The following is a 17,238-nucleotide window of genomic DNA, read 5'->3' as shown; positions in this document are numbered from 1 at the left end:
CCTCAAGAACAGGTAAACAGGGATTTTAAACTTGCTCTAAATGTAAATGTCCAATAAAAACATCAGGTCCAGCTTTGATAGGGTGAATAACTCTCATTTCTACTCATCACACAGAACCATTAAAAAAAACCCTACTAAATGGGACAGATTTTTGGCGGCAGAAATCCAATGATGTAAGCATTCCTTAATGTCAAAATGTTCTCCTATAGCTTTCTTTCTCCTATAATAAACCCCTTGAATTATGATTTGAATAAGTTGAGTTTAGAAAATGGAATGATCCAGTAAAAACTATGATCTGTTAACATTTGATACGCCAAAAGATGTGCTTTAAAAAAGGAAAGAAGCTGTTTTTACTGTAATCTTCCACTTCCACTCCTCAGTATTGCAGAAATTACTTCTGTGAATGGCAGTCATGTGACCTCAAAATGTGTCGCTTTCTGCATCTACCTCGCGAAGGGGACGAGAAGGTACGCCCACACCTGTCTGTAGGGACCGTTTATCCCTTCATCTGTTCCTTTTATTTGACTGTATATTTTCTTTAAATCATCTTGGAAGGATTTTTAGGTCCAAATACTGTTTCTGGGTTTTTACCTTCCTCTTTAGGCTCTGGGGTGTTTGTTGATCACAGGGGGTATGTCACCCTCTGCTGTGCTGTTTGTGTTGTTGCACATTTTCAAGGGCTTTTATAATTCTGTCTCCTTCTAGATGTGTGTCGACACGGTTGCGAGGTTTTCCAATCATCTGGCATCCCTTCAGCGAGCAGGTCAGTACCATTAGAGAGGAAGGCTTCCCTGCTGCCTCAAACAGATGCAGATTCAGACAGAATTAGAAAACTATTCAGCATTTTGTCACATTATAACCAAACACAAGTGCATGCTTGGACCCCAGGGAAAAGGAAACCTAAAGTTTAGCGTGTCATTTAAAAACTCAAACTGCAATTAGAAAACATTGGGGAACAAACGGCATCATGAAGAACAGTGATCCTCTGAAAACAGAAAGAGAAAACACCTGCAACTCTGGTAACTGTAGAGGAGATGGAAAATCCCCAATAAACACAGCTATAAAATTTATAGTGAGACTTAAAATAGGCCTGCATTCAATCTTTTTTTTTTTTTGTGAATGTAGTTGAAGCAAACGATGTCTTATGAAACATTGAGAAGGGCTGAATCTGAACGAGTTATTCCATAATTTATTAGTTAAACATCGATTTCCTTTCACTTCATGATGACAACTATTGTCCCCTGACTAGAGGTGTAAGAAAAAATGTAAACTGGCAAATATGGCATCATTTCATTTGACAATATTGGTATTAGGGCAGGGTAATTAGTTGCATTTGCAATATACCATATTTTCCGCACTATAAGCCACACCTTCAATGGATTGCCTATTGTAAAATTTTTTCCCCCCCATATATAAGGTGCATAGATGCAGCTGCGCTAATGAGAATTAACAAAGGGGGAAATTGAAGAAATAAAGCCAAAATTGGCAAAGAAGAATGTTTTTGTTCTTTGATTTTTTTTTTTTTTTTTGGAGTATTGAAGTTTTTATTGATCTGTGTGTAATGCATAATTCATAGTTGATCAGGAAGTATTTGATTTGGGATGTAAACCATACATGTCTAAAACCATTCCTTTATTGTACATTTTGTTAACTTGTCTGTCTGCTATATTAACCAATATGATGTGATGAACTAGATCTGCTATTTTCACAGCTTTAGTGAGACACCTTTTTTATAAAGTAGGACAATAATTCATAAAAAAAAGTTTATTTCAATTCTATTAATAAATTTTTTTCTGCCCAACAGCAATGATGAACTGCACAGCAGCATTGTATACCCAGTAATAGTTGTATCTAGGAAAGAGCTGTCAGTCTGGTAAATAATCTGGTTGTTATTTGAAATTGTAAAAATAACTTTTTTTTGCAATGTAAAACTAGACTAAAACCTTTTTAAGTTTTAGTGGAGTAAAACTTGAATAAAACTATCACATATTATAATGACTTAAATGTGACTAAGACTAATAATAGCTTTCGCCCTGAAGACAAAGACTAAATCTAAGATGGCTGTCAACAACACTGGTGCGAATGGAGAGACTGAAAGTCTTTTCATGAACTGAAAATGCCTAAAAGGAGCGCCTCTAAAGTTATTGATGTTGAGTTTTGCGTGCTAGCACTGTTGCCTTCATTGGAATAGTGACTGTTGAGATACTTCTGCTTGTTGCTCTCTGTTCGAGTTTGTACTCTAACTGTATCATCTTGCTTTGTTCCCTCAGAAATTCTGTTTAGTCTTCTTTACTTGGCGCAAGTTATCTTCTTGCTTCCTCCACTTCTGCACCATTGATTCATTAATCTTTAATTGTCGAGCTGCTGCTCTGTTCCCATGTTTTACTGTGTAACTGATAGCATTGAATTTAAACTCTGTGTCGTATGCGTGTCTCTTGAAAGGAGCCACTATTGGGTCTTACACACAAATGGAAATGAAAGTTCCCAGTATGCACCACGTGCTACTTCTTCTACGGGAGAAAATGGAGTCGGCGGTTGCTCCCCATAGTTGAGACCTGTTGAAGCTTAATCTGATCCATACAAAGGGCGCACCGGATTATAAGGCGTTTTTTTTTTTATAGTGTGGAAAATATGGTTTTGCAAAACTGAACCAGTTGAAAGTTTTTTCTTTTTTTTCCCTTTTATTTGATTTCTTTAATAAATATTAAAAAAAGAATATATAATCCACTTGAAACTAAAACTTTTCCACTTAAGGAGTTCCGGATAGAACAAATTAATGAAAAATATTTAAAGCCAAACATCCATTTTATTGACTTTTTTTTAGCACTTAGAACATTTTGTAAGTTTTTACTGATAATATCTTTAGAATAGGTTGTCATTTGTCCCATTTTGACTAAAACATCGTTTGATGAGCAGACTGAGACCTCAGTGATCCAGCACAATGCATCTAGAAAGTCTGTTGCCTATTTTTCCTGGATGTGTTTTGGATTGGGAGTCCCCACGCTGTTTCTGCTGATGGTGATATCAAGCGCATCCATGCTAAATGGGTCCAATCTAGCAAACAAATCCAGCTCAACTCAGACACCAATGGTTACTCTGTGTAAGGTGAAATGAAAAAAGTATATCTTTGTATATCTTAAAAAATAGTTTAAAAAAAATCATACATTGTGATTTCACTCCTGACTTATGCATAAAAGCTAAGAAAATGCATACAAGTTTCTGGTTATAACAAAAAAAAAAAACTGTTAAAATCTAGTGATGTTATTACTTTAGCATGGTGCTTTATGAATATGTAGGTCAGAAGTTTCCCACCCTGCTGTTTTCCCTCTACAGGAGCTGTGTTTGCAGGATACTACCAGAGCAGCCCACCAGGGGAGTATTTCTCCAGGCCTGTGTACCTGTCCCTGCTCTGGGCTCTGCTCAAAGCCGGCATGGTGTCTAGCATCTTCTCAGTGCTTCGTGTCAGCTTGGTCTACAATCTAGTGGTCAGTGTTTACATTTAGAAGTATTTTGTTTTCACACTCTCACCCATTAGTGAATGCAATGGCCATGCTTTGGAAATGTTCTTTTTTGTTTTAATAAAGTCTTTTGTTTCCCCTTATCACATGTATATAGAGGAAGAAAAAGCAATATCAGCAGCACATATCAGCTATAAAGGTTAGAGCAGGGGTCTGCAACCTGTGGCTCTGGGGCCACAAGTGGCTGTTTAGACCCTCAACAAGGGCTCTTCTTAGCTTGGACTAAAAGTAATGCAGAACTAGCCAATTTTTTAACATTAGAAATACCAACAAAAGTGTGTGTTTAGCGTTTTCTCCACTCACTAATTGCATTGAACTTCCTACGTCATTAACTAATTATAAATATATAGGTTTTAAGCTCTTTTTAAAATGGGGAAATATTTGTCTTAAAATAATTTTCCAACAGTACAGTGAAGAAAATAAGTATTTAAACACCCTGCTATTTTTCAAGTTCTCCCACTAAGAAACCATGGAGGGGTCTGAAATGAGATTTTTTGTTCAAATACTTATTTGCAGATATCATTATCATACAAATAAATAGTTTAAAAAAAAATAGTTTTAAAAAAATCATACATTGTGATTTCTGGATGTTTTTATAGATTATCTCTCTCACAGTGGACATGCACCTACGACAATGTCTGAGTGGGAGAACTTGCAAAATAGCAGTGTGTTCAAATACTTTCAACACTGCATCAGCTACCTATTGTAGATTTCCATTAAGTTACATTTTTCTAACTAGGTTCATATGACGTTTTATTGCCCAAGTTTTTTTCTTTTTTCTTTTTTATCAAAGGAGCCTTAGTAATTTTTTTTTAAGTAATTTACAAAATCAAATATAACAGAAATGTTTTTTCTTTTTGCATCTTTTTAGGGCTGCAACAACGAATCGATAAAATTGATAAAAATCAACTTTTAAAAGCGTTGGCAACGAATTTCATCATCGATTAGTTGTGTCGCGCGATTAATGCGTCATCCGCCGCCGTCGTCATTGCCGTGGGGCGCCTCCCCCATCCCAACCCCGCTCCCGCAGGAGTCCCTCTCAGCGCTGCAGTCAGAGCCGCAGGATGTTTACCCTCAGCGTCCAGACTGCAAATGAAGCGCGCATGCGTCGGGATTGACGTCACAAATTGATCACAATAATTAAAATAGCGTGCGCTTTGTGAAGCGAAAAAAGTCGTAACAGGCAACTTTTGTAAAAAAAAATTAACATGGCACGGAAGCACCACTGTCATGATGCAGCACCTGAAAAGGAAATACGTTGGAGCCTTTGATGGCAGCGAAGAGAGCTGATCAGCAGGGTGAGCGACCATGTTTGTTTCGTTTTAAAGTGGGGAAATGTAATGTTAGTTGCTCAGGTAGCTCATCTGATGCTTTCCTTACCGTGTTAGTAGGTTACAGACAGTGAGAAGGTTGGCTACTTATTTTACTTTTAATTTCATTTGAATTAGTTTAAGCAGCGTTTATATTTTCTTTATAAATAAATTAACTTGCAAATTATGAGGGCAAGGCTTTTAAAGTTTAAATCTTCTGGCAAAGTTAAAGTAAAGAAGATCCTGCAATTTATGGAAGTAAAGCCGAATAAAATCCAGCAAGATCAGTAATATGTCAATTAATTATATGCCACATTCCCATGTAAATATCTGTCTTTGGAGGATGTGTTTTTTAGCACCCCTAGTTCTCTCATTTTTATTCCAAATACAATTTATAATTTGAATCACAGGGCTATTTTTATCTCAATGGTTCAGTATTTTCTCAAGTAGCAACTTTAACTGCTATACTTTCCTGTCTTAAAAGGCAGAACTCTTCTAGTCTAAAAAAAACCTCATTTGTTGAAATGGGGGGGCCTATTGTTTGAACCCCTTAGGGGCTTTAAAAAACAAAAATGTCTTTTTTTGCGCTTTATGAAACAAAGTAGCCTATATTTTGTGGATGTACAGCTACATTTCTCATGTAAGTTTGCGTAGTTTTAACACAAACATTTATTTTTCATATTGCACCAGGACAGTTAATGAGCAAACTGTACTTGTGTGCTTGTTTGTTTTGTCTAAAATGTTTATTTTGGAATAAAGAGGTTAATATAAAAAATATTTTTGGTCCGATTCATCGATTAATCGAAAAAATAATCGGCCGATTCATCGATTTTTAAAATAATCGTTAGTTGCAGCCCTACATCTTTTTTAATTCGGAAAAATGTTTTGAAAATAATTTACCAAAAACATTTGCAACCCATTAACAATGTTTGTTCTCTTTTTATTCTCCCTTCATTTTAAACCTAAAACTTAAATTGGCATTGTTCTTTTTCTTCAAATACAGATCTCCTATGGTGGCAATTTATTAAATTGAAGTTATCCTTTCTTAAACCCCCCAAAAAACAAAAAAAAAATGTGATGCAATGCTTGTGGTTCGTATTCGCTGGAGTTAAGTCAAATTTTTTTTTTTACTTCAAAAAAATGAATCGACAAATATATATTTATGTTTTTCAGTCGAAAAATAAGTGTTTTTTGTGTGTTTTTGTTTAACATGATAACATTTATCCTCAGAATAGGAAGTCATAGGATATGCATGTTCAGCTTTATGGAAGCTGAGGAGGAAAATATTAAAAAAAAACTGGCCACTGTTCTTCATTCAGCTTATCCCTCCATCTGGAAAGTGGGCAATATTATATTTTATCTTGGTTAGCTTGTTTATTAGCGATGGCTTGCACCACATTCAACCACAGTATTAGCAACCTGTGGTTGATATCTGATAAATATGTTTTTCTTAAGAAAAAAAAAAAAAAGTGATGTAATGTTTCCCACATTAAACATGTTTTATTAGCTGGACTGAAGTCAAAAATGGCTGTTTGGATTGTAAAGATTGCAGACCCCTGTAACCTTTACAATGCAGACGAATTTTTAATACATATGCATAAAAAAAAATCTGTATCTCCAGCTGTGTGTTTGACCATTGATCCCAACCTTTGCAGCCGGGCCATGACTTCCTGCTGGCTCTCTTCAGCTACGTCAGAGACAAGGCTCTAGTCGGCTTTATTCCAGAGCTACTGCAACACACAATCAAGGTATGTCTCTTCCTCCATCTTGTCTACTGTCCAGCAGAGGAGTGTGTTTGGGATTTCAATAGGAGTTTTATTTGCTTTAATAACAGATGGTCAGTAGTGGTTTGGAGCTGAACTTGGACTGCATCGAAAATGTAAAAAACACTCCCATGTTTCAGCAGACGGCCCATCAGATTTCACATGCAGCTTCACTTGGCAGCAAAAAGTTAGTAACCCGCATGTTTATACTTTTAGCTGCTGCTACGTCTCAAACGTCTTCATTTAATCTTGTGATTAACTGTGGTTGAACTCATCCAGCCTGTCTGCCTGCCCACCTAATCCAGACTTCCTGAATTTAGTGCATGGGAATGTGGAAATCCAGGTTAGTGTTTTTTTATTGGGTAGTCATCCCTTAGAGTTGTTCCTTTGTATTTTTACTGTTATCATCCCTCTGTCAGCTCTGTGCCAAACAGGAGGATTGGAGGCGGATGGGTGAGGTGTATAGGTCCATCTGCCAGCTGAGCCAACACCCCATCCACGTGGAGCGCATCACCGGCCAGATCGCCATAGCCCTGCTGGCTGAGAACAAAAACAAGGTGGCGCTGCCCTTCGCTGCTTTTGTTGAATCAGGTAAAAGTTTTAAATAATAAAGGACTTGGGGGTTTTGTTCCCATTTGGCCACAAATCTTTTATTTCTGTTGTTTTAAATGTCTTCATCTCAGGCTGGGGACTCGGTTTTTTATCAAAAACACTCCTTTGATAGAGAAATTTAAATTCCCACGCCTCTAAAGCAATGTGACTGTAAAGTGAAGCAAAGGGGGTTGAACACTTTTGAATTTACGCATGATTGAGAGAAACCCTGCAGTCCATTCATAGTTTAGAGGGGAATGAATCAAAATGCAAACCACACTTTAAGGGCTTTTGTTGTTGAAATGTATTTTTATATTTTCACAGGTGCTACTGTTTTTTTAAGCTATTACGTTAAATCCTGCTTTGACTTTTACTAAAATAACAGCTTGGCAAAAAATGATTGGCTGTAAGCTGATGAAATGCGAACAAAAACATGATCTGACTGCTTCGGTGCATCGTGTAATGGTTGGTCCCTTTGTTTGCAGTGTGTAAAAATGAAGATAAGGACGACAGCGTGGTGAGGAGTTTTGTTGGCAGGATCGGAGTCTCTTTGATGTTAAGATACCACAAAAACCATCATTGGCATAAGGTAACCTCCCCTTCTGTTCTTCCCTCCTTTCCTCCTGCCTTCAGTTGATTCATCGTCTTTTCCAAACATAGGGCTGCAAAGTGGTGCAGGTGCTGTCCAGTTTGAAAATGGACTACGTGACACTGAAGAGCTTATTTGGGAACGAGGACGGAGCATCGCCCTGTTTCCTGATCACCGTGGCTGCAGAGCTCTTCCTGATGAGTGGAATGGCGGAGGCAGCGCTGAACACATTCAGAGGTACTGAGCTCCTAAACTCCACATATGCTGCACAGAAGGTTCTTCTCTATGGCGAAACGCTTCATAGGTTGGGTTATGCATGAAATTCTAACACAAATTAAAGAGCTGTTACAGATAAAAATCATCAAATAATGAATTTATTTCAGTTATTTCATAAAAAAAAGGAAAGCTTCTATCCTATAGATCTATTAGACATTTATTTATGCTTTAATATGGCTCACAACTACCGTATTTTCACGACCATAAGGCGCACCGTACTAAAAGGCGCAGTCTCAGTTAAGTGTGCCATTTCTGTATTTAACACACACATAAGGCGCACCGGACTATAGGGCGCGTTTTTTATATACAGGTACATGTCCTCTACTACGTTTAAATACCTCTACTGCATATTTAAAAATACAGCAGGAGCAAAACTGAGTATGACTGTGCTTTATTCATGTATTTATTACAAAGTATTAATCAAACCTGGTAGCTGGCCGTGAGACATTCCTATTGTCGGCGCACCACTGGTATGTGGGGGTCTGAGCGGCTCCGACAGAACTAATATTGGAAGGCAGGATGATAATCTGGATGAACTGACTGCAATGATTAAGTTTTCAGGTGGACTTTATCACTTAAAAACATATTAAAACTACTTTATTCCCACTGATCACAGCAAATATAGCTGCAAGGTGTATTTATTACAAAGTATTAATCAAACCCATCAAAGTCATCATCCTCTGTTTCTGAATTAAACAGCTGCGCTAAATCAGAAATGCCAGTTTCCCCTTCTTCGCGGTCAGAGTCACTTTCCGTGCCGGAAAGGCTCTGAAATGATGCCGGCTTTTGCGAAAGCTCGAACAACAGTGCCAGCAGACACGTTAGTCCAAGCATCAACAATCCATCCGCAAACGGTGGCGTAACTTGCCCAGCGCTGCCTTCCACTTTTCGTGGAATTATTCTGCCGGCAGAATATGTTCGCTTTTATTAACCTGCTGCCTGCAGTTAGTTCTGACGCACGGCTGAAGCAGCTCTGCTGCTCTGCCTGCGTGGTGCAAAAGTGTGTCTGACGCGCGTTGGGCTGAGCTATCCTATCCTTTCTTTGCCTTGCAGCTATATTTGCTGTCCAGCAGCAAAACTTCAATTTTTCCATCTCGAGCATGCTCAAAACGCGCTGCGGGACCTTTTGCTGCGCCTATACACGCGTCAACCATTGACTTTGCTTTCAAACTCGCTGCTGCTGCACCTGCTGCGTCCGGTTTACACCGATGTCGAGCGGTTGAATAACAGCAAGTTAATTTGTTTCACCATGTTTTTCACATTAGCTGTGAGATGGGCACGCATGGAGTCACAGATTAACAGCGATGGTGATGAGTGGAAAAAAAACCACCTGGTCTCCTTACATTCAGCCACTCTTTCATCATCTCCTCAATGACGTGGTCTCAAAAGTCCGCAGTAACAACACACATAGGGCGCACCGCACCAAAGGGCGCATCGCACATTTTGAGGGGAAAAAAAGACGTTTATATGCGCCTTATAGTCGTGAAAATACCGATACGGTAATAAAAACTTAACTTCTTGATCAAGCAAACTAATATGAAGTTTAGTGGAAGGAAAAAGTTTGGCAAAAAGAAATTGTGCAAATTCTATTGATGAGTTTTTGAGGTGGAAAGATGATGCTGGGACTATGGCTGAAGTCACAAAGCCAAAAACCCCATCATATAGTCAGGAAATGGGTGTGGTCTGTCAGTCTGTGATCCTCAGTCCACTTTAGATATTGAAGTAAATTTAGAGATCAAGATCCTTAAAGAGAGACAACGCATCAACCACCCACCAGGATGTTTCAGATGTTTCTCTCTAATTTTTATGGAGATGCTAATTTTATTTTCCAGCTTAGGACTTTGCAGACTTTCAAAAGCATCAATACCTAATTTTAATGATCAGTACATCACTGAATTGAGGGCCAATCAACCAGTCTAACCTAGACACGACGGGGGGTCTAAGAGGAAGATGATGAAACAACATTGCAGAAGAGCTGAAGCTCGGTATTAAAGCGTGGTCACTTCCATGAGGTGATGCAGTAAATTGTGCAAAAGCTGCCCCCTATTGGAACCACTGGGATAACACAATCATTTTCAGGGCTTTTTAAATCTAAAATGTTTTTCTTTGTTGTTCCTTCAGAGCATGGCTGGTTCCTCGGTTCATGGGCCCGACCATCTAAGCCCGCTGATCTAGAGAGTCGGACTAATGTTCAGATCCAACTGGCCAGGAAAATCTCTATCAGGGACACATTAGAGGTGCTCTGTAACCTGCCAGGAGTCAAGGAACCCATCGGTGAGCTTGTTCATAATCAGATTTGTTCATAAAGCTGCTACAATTTTTATTCAGTCAAACAAAAGAAGTGGAAATCTTTCTCTTTGCAAACTTTGCACGTCTCCGTTATAAAACTGATAAATGATTGGTCACTCTGCTCTCCCCCCAGACTCGATCGACATCTCCAGGTACGCTCCTCACTTTACGTCTCACCTCCAAATGTGTTTGGAGACGGAGAGACACACATTTCTTCCTGTAGCGTCCGACACGGTGGAGTTCATGCTGTCTAAAGGGCTGGCTGTGGATCCCCTGCTGCTGCAGACGACGATCGAGAAACTTGGCCGACAGAACCATTGGCTGCGGGCGCGGGAAGTCTTCAAACGTAAATATATCTCTGGGTTACTGCCCTGTGTGCTAAACAGCTGAGAAATGAACAGTAGAATCCAGTCATGAGATTAATATTGATTGGAATAATCAAAGCTTTACAGTATCTTTTTATTTCACCCAGACTCCCTGAGTGTGGGCTACTATCCAGAAGTGTCTGCAGAGCCCGGTTTGATGGAGCTGACCGTCCCCTGCTCGCTCGGAGAGGTGGAGCTCGTTCTCAGCTTGGAGATGTTTGTGGCCCTGAATGCATCGGTCATCCTTCTGTCTGACACCGTCACCCCCACCCTCAGCATTACTCTGAAGAGGTAAACCCTCATTTTGTGGTTTAAAACATTTTCCCACACCTTTAACATTTTTACATAAAATTCTAAATATTTTTTTTTGGGTGGGGGGGTTAATTGATAATGAGTTTTAAAAGCAATTGCATTATTAACCTGTGATTGCTGTCAATGCAGCTTCCCAGGCGTAACAGATTCTAAATTGGTCTGCAACCTTTCATATACAAAGAGCTTTTTTTCTTCGAGTCCGACTTGGTAAAAGTCCTTTAGAGCCGCAAAATATCACATGACTTTTTAATCAAAGACACCCTATTATTTTTATCAAATATATGTCATCTTAAACAACCAAAAGTTTCTTGGTATTTTTAGCTTTTAAAAAAATGGTAAAAAACTTAATTCCCAAGAAATTAAAAGAAAAATGGCTCTAAAAACATATTTCAGATTCTTTTTATGTTGTTCTTTTGTGAAGATTCAGTTCAAACATTCTTTAGAAAAACCACTAAAGCTCCTAAGACTGTTTTTTGTTATTAAAATATATTAGTTCTTTATCTCCTTTTAGCCTCTATTAAGAGCTATTACACAGAGTCCAAAGTGCCACATGGGGCTACAGATTGCAGACCCCTGGACTATTCCCCTCTGCCACTTAAATATTGTTTTATCTAACCCACGGCAGCATTATAGTTTCCTTGTCACTGCTGAAGGAAATAATTCCCACAGCGTACTCCCACAGGAGTAGATGGTTGTGTACAGAAAAAAAAAGGAATTTAGATGACATGATATTTGCAGTGTTTCCCTGTATGGCTTGTTACAAGCTGTGAATCAAAGTTGACGAGTTGAACATTGTTCTAAATGGTTTCCTGAAATTTTATTTAAAGGGGAACGCCGTTTTTTTGACATTGGCCGGTTGATTTTACATTATTACATCATGTTCTACTCACCCATATGAGTATGGTGTCATTTGGAGCTGTTCTGAAGATATTCCGTTAGGTTATATCCAAGTAACGTCTTTCTTTGGGCAACGAGTTGAAAGCGCAAGCTAAACTGTTCATAATTTATTCTTTATGGTACGCCAGCATTCATAACATGTAGGCGACTCACTGTCCCCCAGACATCCACGGTTATTATATTTATATTTATATGTTTTAAAAACGAAGCGGCGCCTGTATGACGTCATCCGTGCATGTGCACTGGAGTCGGAACAGGAAGCCCAGGCCACAGGCGGCTACGCTCTACCCCTTATATTAATTCGGCTAGCTAATCTGAATTGTTCAATTCCATTTCGAGAGCGAGATCATCTGTGGTAGTAGCACTAGACATCTTCCAGGCATGTGAGTAAAACTAGCAGCAGTCCAGCGGACAGGAAGAAGGAATGGTAGCCGGCGCGTGTGGATGTCAAGAAAATAAGAAACATTAAGCAGCCTCTTTGGCTTTTCGCCACCTTTAAAGAAACGGGAAACTGGCCCGGAGCCGAAAAAAATACTTTTTTCAAATAATTCGCTCCTAGATGTGCCATAGCTTGAAGCCAGAATCTAGTGGACAAAACAGGTGCGTTTTATAAACCATCCTTTATTTGACAAACATAAAAACAGTAAGGAGGAATGAATGTGGCGCAAGCCATTGCTAATAAACAAGCTAACCGAGATGAAATGTCCAGTCGCCCACTTTCCAGATGGAGGGATAAACTGAATGAAGAACAGCGGCAAGTTTTTTAAAATATTTTTCTCCTCAGCTTCCATAAAGCTGAAGCATAAAGCAATGTCTTCCTATTTTGAGAATATTCCTTTACTGAAACAGGAGTAAATGTCAGAGGTCCATATCATTCACGTGAAGATGGCACACGGATAATCGCTCACACCATCATTGGTGTGGGCGATAGTTAAGAGCCAAGTTGCAGTCTGATGAACTTTAGGGACTGTGTCTGTGTCGAAGGAACGGAGAGTTTACCTCAGACTGATTGAACTGTGTGCTGACCGAACTGCACAGGCTACAAAAAATTGGCCGCATTGCGCACAGACGGGGCTGCTGTAATGTAATGTGCCAAAGCTCAGACAAAATGTGCACATTTTGTTGCACCATGCATCAGGGTCGGACTGGGAACGATTTTCGGCTCTGGCATTTTTCCATCTACACAATGGAATAATGTAAACGGATGCATCAATGCGCTGCAACATATTTTTGCTAAATATTCGAACATAAATTCACGAAATATAATAGGAACATCACGGTTTGGTTTGAAGAAAGCATTTTAGTTTTGTTCAATTTTCATTTCTATTCAGTTTATTTATATAGCGCCGATTCACAACACATGTCATCTCAAGGCACTTTACAGTTCAACCAGATCACACAGTCAAATTGATTCAAAGTTTTCTATCTAAGGAAAACCAGCTTATTGCATCGACTGGAAGGCAATCCCTCACACTAAGCATTCTTCTAGCGACAGTGGAGTGGAAAAACTCCCTTCTAACAGAAGGAAACCTCCAGCAGAACCAGGCTCAGTGTGAGCGGCCATCTGCCGAGGCTGACTGGGGTTCAAGAAGACAGAAGCAGAGATACAGAAAGCAGCTGTAAAAGGCGAACACACAGCCAGGCAGACGAGCTCCGAGCCAGCTCCCATGTAAGAGGATGAAGAGAGCACATCCAGCCATTCAGTCAGAGAAACAGGACTACACTGGAAAAAAGGCCGATCTCCAGCATCTATAAACAAAGGTGTTGATGGAAGCAGCACAGCTGATATTTCTCTCCAGGATGGAGTCACAGCCTAACATGAACGGACGAGGCGAAGCTACTATGAGAAAAAGCAGAGAGAGCAGAACGTTAGAGATTGAACTAACAGATTCTACAGAGTGGGAGAATAGAGATAGAATAAAGATTTAGAATAATTTATTTAGAATTAAGTTTGTTGCAAGGATTTTACAGTTGGAAGACATAGAAAATTACACCATATGCCAACCGTCACAAGGATGTGCATGACAAGGAAGGGCTATATATACTGCATGCGTCATTAGTTAACATTGTATTACTTCTTTAGCTCCTTCTTAAGTTTTTTACCGTCACAGGTAGGTGCTTCGGTCAGAGAGTAGGTGTTTGGCCGGTATGATTTAAGGAGGGTCAGCCCACCGGGCAAATGCCCGATATCAAAAATGATCAGTCCAAGCCTGGAGAATCGCTCAAAGTTGACCGATAACACCATTCCTTATTGAAAGACATTTGATCGCGCTGGGGTCACGCTGCTGCAGTTTTACTTACAAAAAGTTGGTGCAAAAAAACAAAAGCTTTGTGAAGAAAGTGGGATCTCTTTCGTGATACTGGGTAAGTTTCATAATATCAGATGGTCTGCATGGAGACATGAAACCCTGTTTAAAATGGCAAAACTAGTGATGACAGCGACTTGCAGCAAATCTGCACAGTTTTCAGTGCTTTCTGTCAAACATGCTTTACCAACATTTTAAAGACCACATCGATCAACACTTCAGAAGGAAAAGCTGACCATTGGAGAACGGACGCATGAACTCATGGTAGCCATTGGACAGTTCTCACCTCTGTTTTATGATGAAGGCCACCACAGGGCCCACACTGCTTCTAATGTGGATGCTGACAGAAAACGAGCAGACTGAGGGAGTTAATCGAAGAGTTTGAACTCATATGGGATTCCCTCAAGTCATGTGATTGTTTCTTAGTGTTTGATTCTTCATCAAGGCACATTTTGCACCTGTCAATTTTTTTTTGAATGCGTACTGCATATTTTCTGTTAGTCCAATAAATACTGAAGTATTACTGCGTCCATCAGTTATTAGATGCATCAAATTGCAATAGCTGTTGCAAACACTCAAATATTTAGAAATAAAAAAATTAAGATCAATAGGGGTTCCCAAACTTTTTTCATATGACTGTATTTCCAGTTTGTGAAAGGATGTGGCTAAATGCTGCAGGTTAGTAGCTTTCGAGGACTGGGCTTGGGAATCCCTGCCCTGTTGCATAAAATGCATTTAAATTTATCTAGAAATGGTGAATGATTCTGGATAATATCATAAGGTGAGGGCGTCCCAACTGTTGTATGCAATCTGAAGGTCCTCCCTCATGTCTTTTTCGCAGGACTCTTAACTCTGAGGTGGATTACATCTCAGCAGGGACCCGGCTCCTCTTAGCATCGTCCCTTCCTCAGCCCAAACTGGACGTCCATTACACCAACGTTAACGTCTCCCAGGAACAGGTGTTCAGGTTGGACGTTGCCAGTGCGCGGCGCTGGCTCCACAGAAATCACCTGTGGGCCTCTGAACTGTGGACTCCCCGCGCTCGATGTTTAGACCAAAACTGAGCGAGGTGAGTAGTCAGCATTACGTACAGCATCAGTCCGCTCTCAGGTAGAACACTGTTTGTTATACCAATAACATGTTTTTTTTTTGTTTTTTGTTTTTTTATTGTACTCGCATTTTTTTCCCCGTTTATCTTCAGTTTAATTTTGTAATTTTGTGTAGGGGTGGGTCTGGGTTAGTGTTCTTCATTGTAAATAAAAATTTATTGTAAATATGTATTTTTATCATCACCATTATGTTTGTTGTCTGTCTAACCTGTTGCTTGTTCAGCATATGTGATCATTTTTATTAAATACTTATTTCTTTGTGTTTCTATATATATCTAAGGATTAAATTCTATTCATTGGATATTAAGGAAAAACAGGATGATTTCATTCTAACTTGAATAAAAAACCTTCCTGTTGAAGTTGACCTGGCAGTTTGACTCCATGTTAAACATCATGACTATAATTAGTTGAGCCTTAGGGAGGATAGCTTGTTAGCTAATTTTGTTTGTGGATTTTCTGTCTGCATACTTTAGGTTTGCAAAGAAGCATCTAAATAAGCCGTAACACTAGAATAAGATTAAAGAATTAGAATTAGATCTAATATTTTTCTGTAGGAAAAAAAGCGTTTTCAAAATGTAAACAGCACGTCTTGAAACGTACGGTGGTAGAGGAGTTATGATCTGGGATGGTTTTCGTGACCAAATTATTGTAGCATGGGGGTGGAGCTTGTTTTAACCTAACCTAGAGGAGAAATAAGGTGTTTATTCCTTCACCCCCATTTTATAGATTAGATATATTAACAAAGTTTAAAGTTATGCGACAAAATAAATTCTGTAATGCATTTTGTCCAGAGAGATTTTTTTTAATTTAAAGACTAATTTACCATCTATTTTTGAACTTTGACTTGAACTTAAACATCAATGAGCTTAATTAAGGCTTATGAAAGTCCAACATTTGTGTAGTGTTATTTATTTTACATCTTAAAATTCTAATTATTTGGTACTTTTTAATCAAATACGTTAGAATATTTATCAGACTCAACTCATGTTGTGGTTTCACCAGAGTAAACCAGGGTTTCTAAGTAATCCAAGAAAATAAAAATTGTGGAAAAAAATAAAATTAAGATATGAGGAGTATATTGAACGTACAGCAAGTGTAATAATCAGTCACTAAAAGTTTGACTGTTGCTCTGGACGAGCTGCAGACATTCTTGGTTCATCCAGGAGATTCAGTAAAAATTACACTGGGTTAAGTTTAGCAAAAAGAAATTCTATTGCTGCTATAAACCATGTGTGAAAGAAGGTGTTCTGGTCAGAGGAAAACTCAATCAGGGTCATTGAAAATCATTAAAAGTCATTAAATATATATTTTTTTAATTAAGGCTTTAATTGGCATTAAAATTCATTAAATGTGATCATTGTGGCATTTAAAATGCTTTAATTAAAAAAAAAATTATAAAAACAATTTTATCAGATATTTCTAATATAACTTGTTCTGCGTATTTGCGCTGAACTGCTTCTGGTTGATCGTAAAGCCGTATGTTTCAAAAAGAAGGCTGGGGCAGAGAAAAAGCTAGAGAATGGGAAAATGCAAATTTCAACAAAAGTGGCTGGAAAACGAGGAATTCGTGACATGACTGCAACCTGTAGACGGTAAAGATGAAGTATTTTGCCGTGTAATATACGAGTCATGGGTACTTGTTGATAGCATTGAAAATATTTCTAAGAACATTAAAATGCATTGAATTAAAGTTGCTCATTCCTGTATAAACCCTGTCAATGCCTCAGGCTGAACACGGTGGTGGTGGCAGAATGATGTGGGGATGCTTTTCCTTTGCAGGTAACAAACCAAGCAGGTTTGGATAAAATTATGGATTTTGATAACAAATCCTTAAGGGAAACGTTAAAGATGTAGAGCTACGCTGGACCAGTGGCGGCTGGTCCATAGGGGGTTAAAACACCACTTCCACCAAT

The 17,238-nt window shown here is 38.8% G+C and overlaps 1 protein-coding gene across 1 annotated transcript; it reads left to right on the top strand.

Moving 5' to 3' along the window:
• Positions 1–386: 386 nt before the first annotated feature.
• On the top strand, positions 387–15,315 carry topaz1 (testis and ovary specific PAZ domain containing 1). Its single transcript, XM_015392925.1, has 13 exons — positions 387–467; positions 706–763; positions 3,334–3,485; positions 6,484–6,576; positions 6,663–6,778; positions 6,871–6,934; positions 7,011–7,182; positions 7,668–7,771; positions 7,843–8,008; positions 10,169–10,321; positions 10,470–10,682; positions 10,809–10,992; positions 15,058–15,315. The coding sequence occupies exons 1-13, from the start codon at positions 426–428 to the stop codon at positions 15,278–15,280; spliced, it is 1,740 nt and encodes a 579-aa protein (XP_015248411.1). The 5' UTR covers positions 387–425; the 3' UTR covers positions 15,281–15,315.
• Positions 15,316–17,238: the final 1,923 nt, after the last annotated feature.

Source organism: Cyprinodon variegatus, unplaced genomic scaffold (assembly GCF_000732505.1).
Source record: "Cyprinodon variegatus isolate N-32 unplaced genomic scaffold, C_variegatus-1.0 Scaffold615, whole genome shotgun sequence".
In the NCBI taxonomy this organism is placed as follows: domain Eukaryota; kingdom Metazoa; phylum Chordata; class Actinopteri; order Cyprinodontiformes; family Cyprinodontidae; genus Cyprinodon; species Cyprinodon variegatus.
Note: the sequence above shows the minus strand (reverse complement) of the source record. Positions and strands in the feature narration are given on the sequence as shown.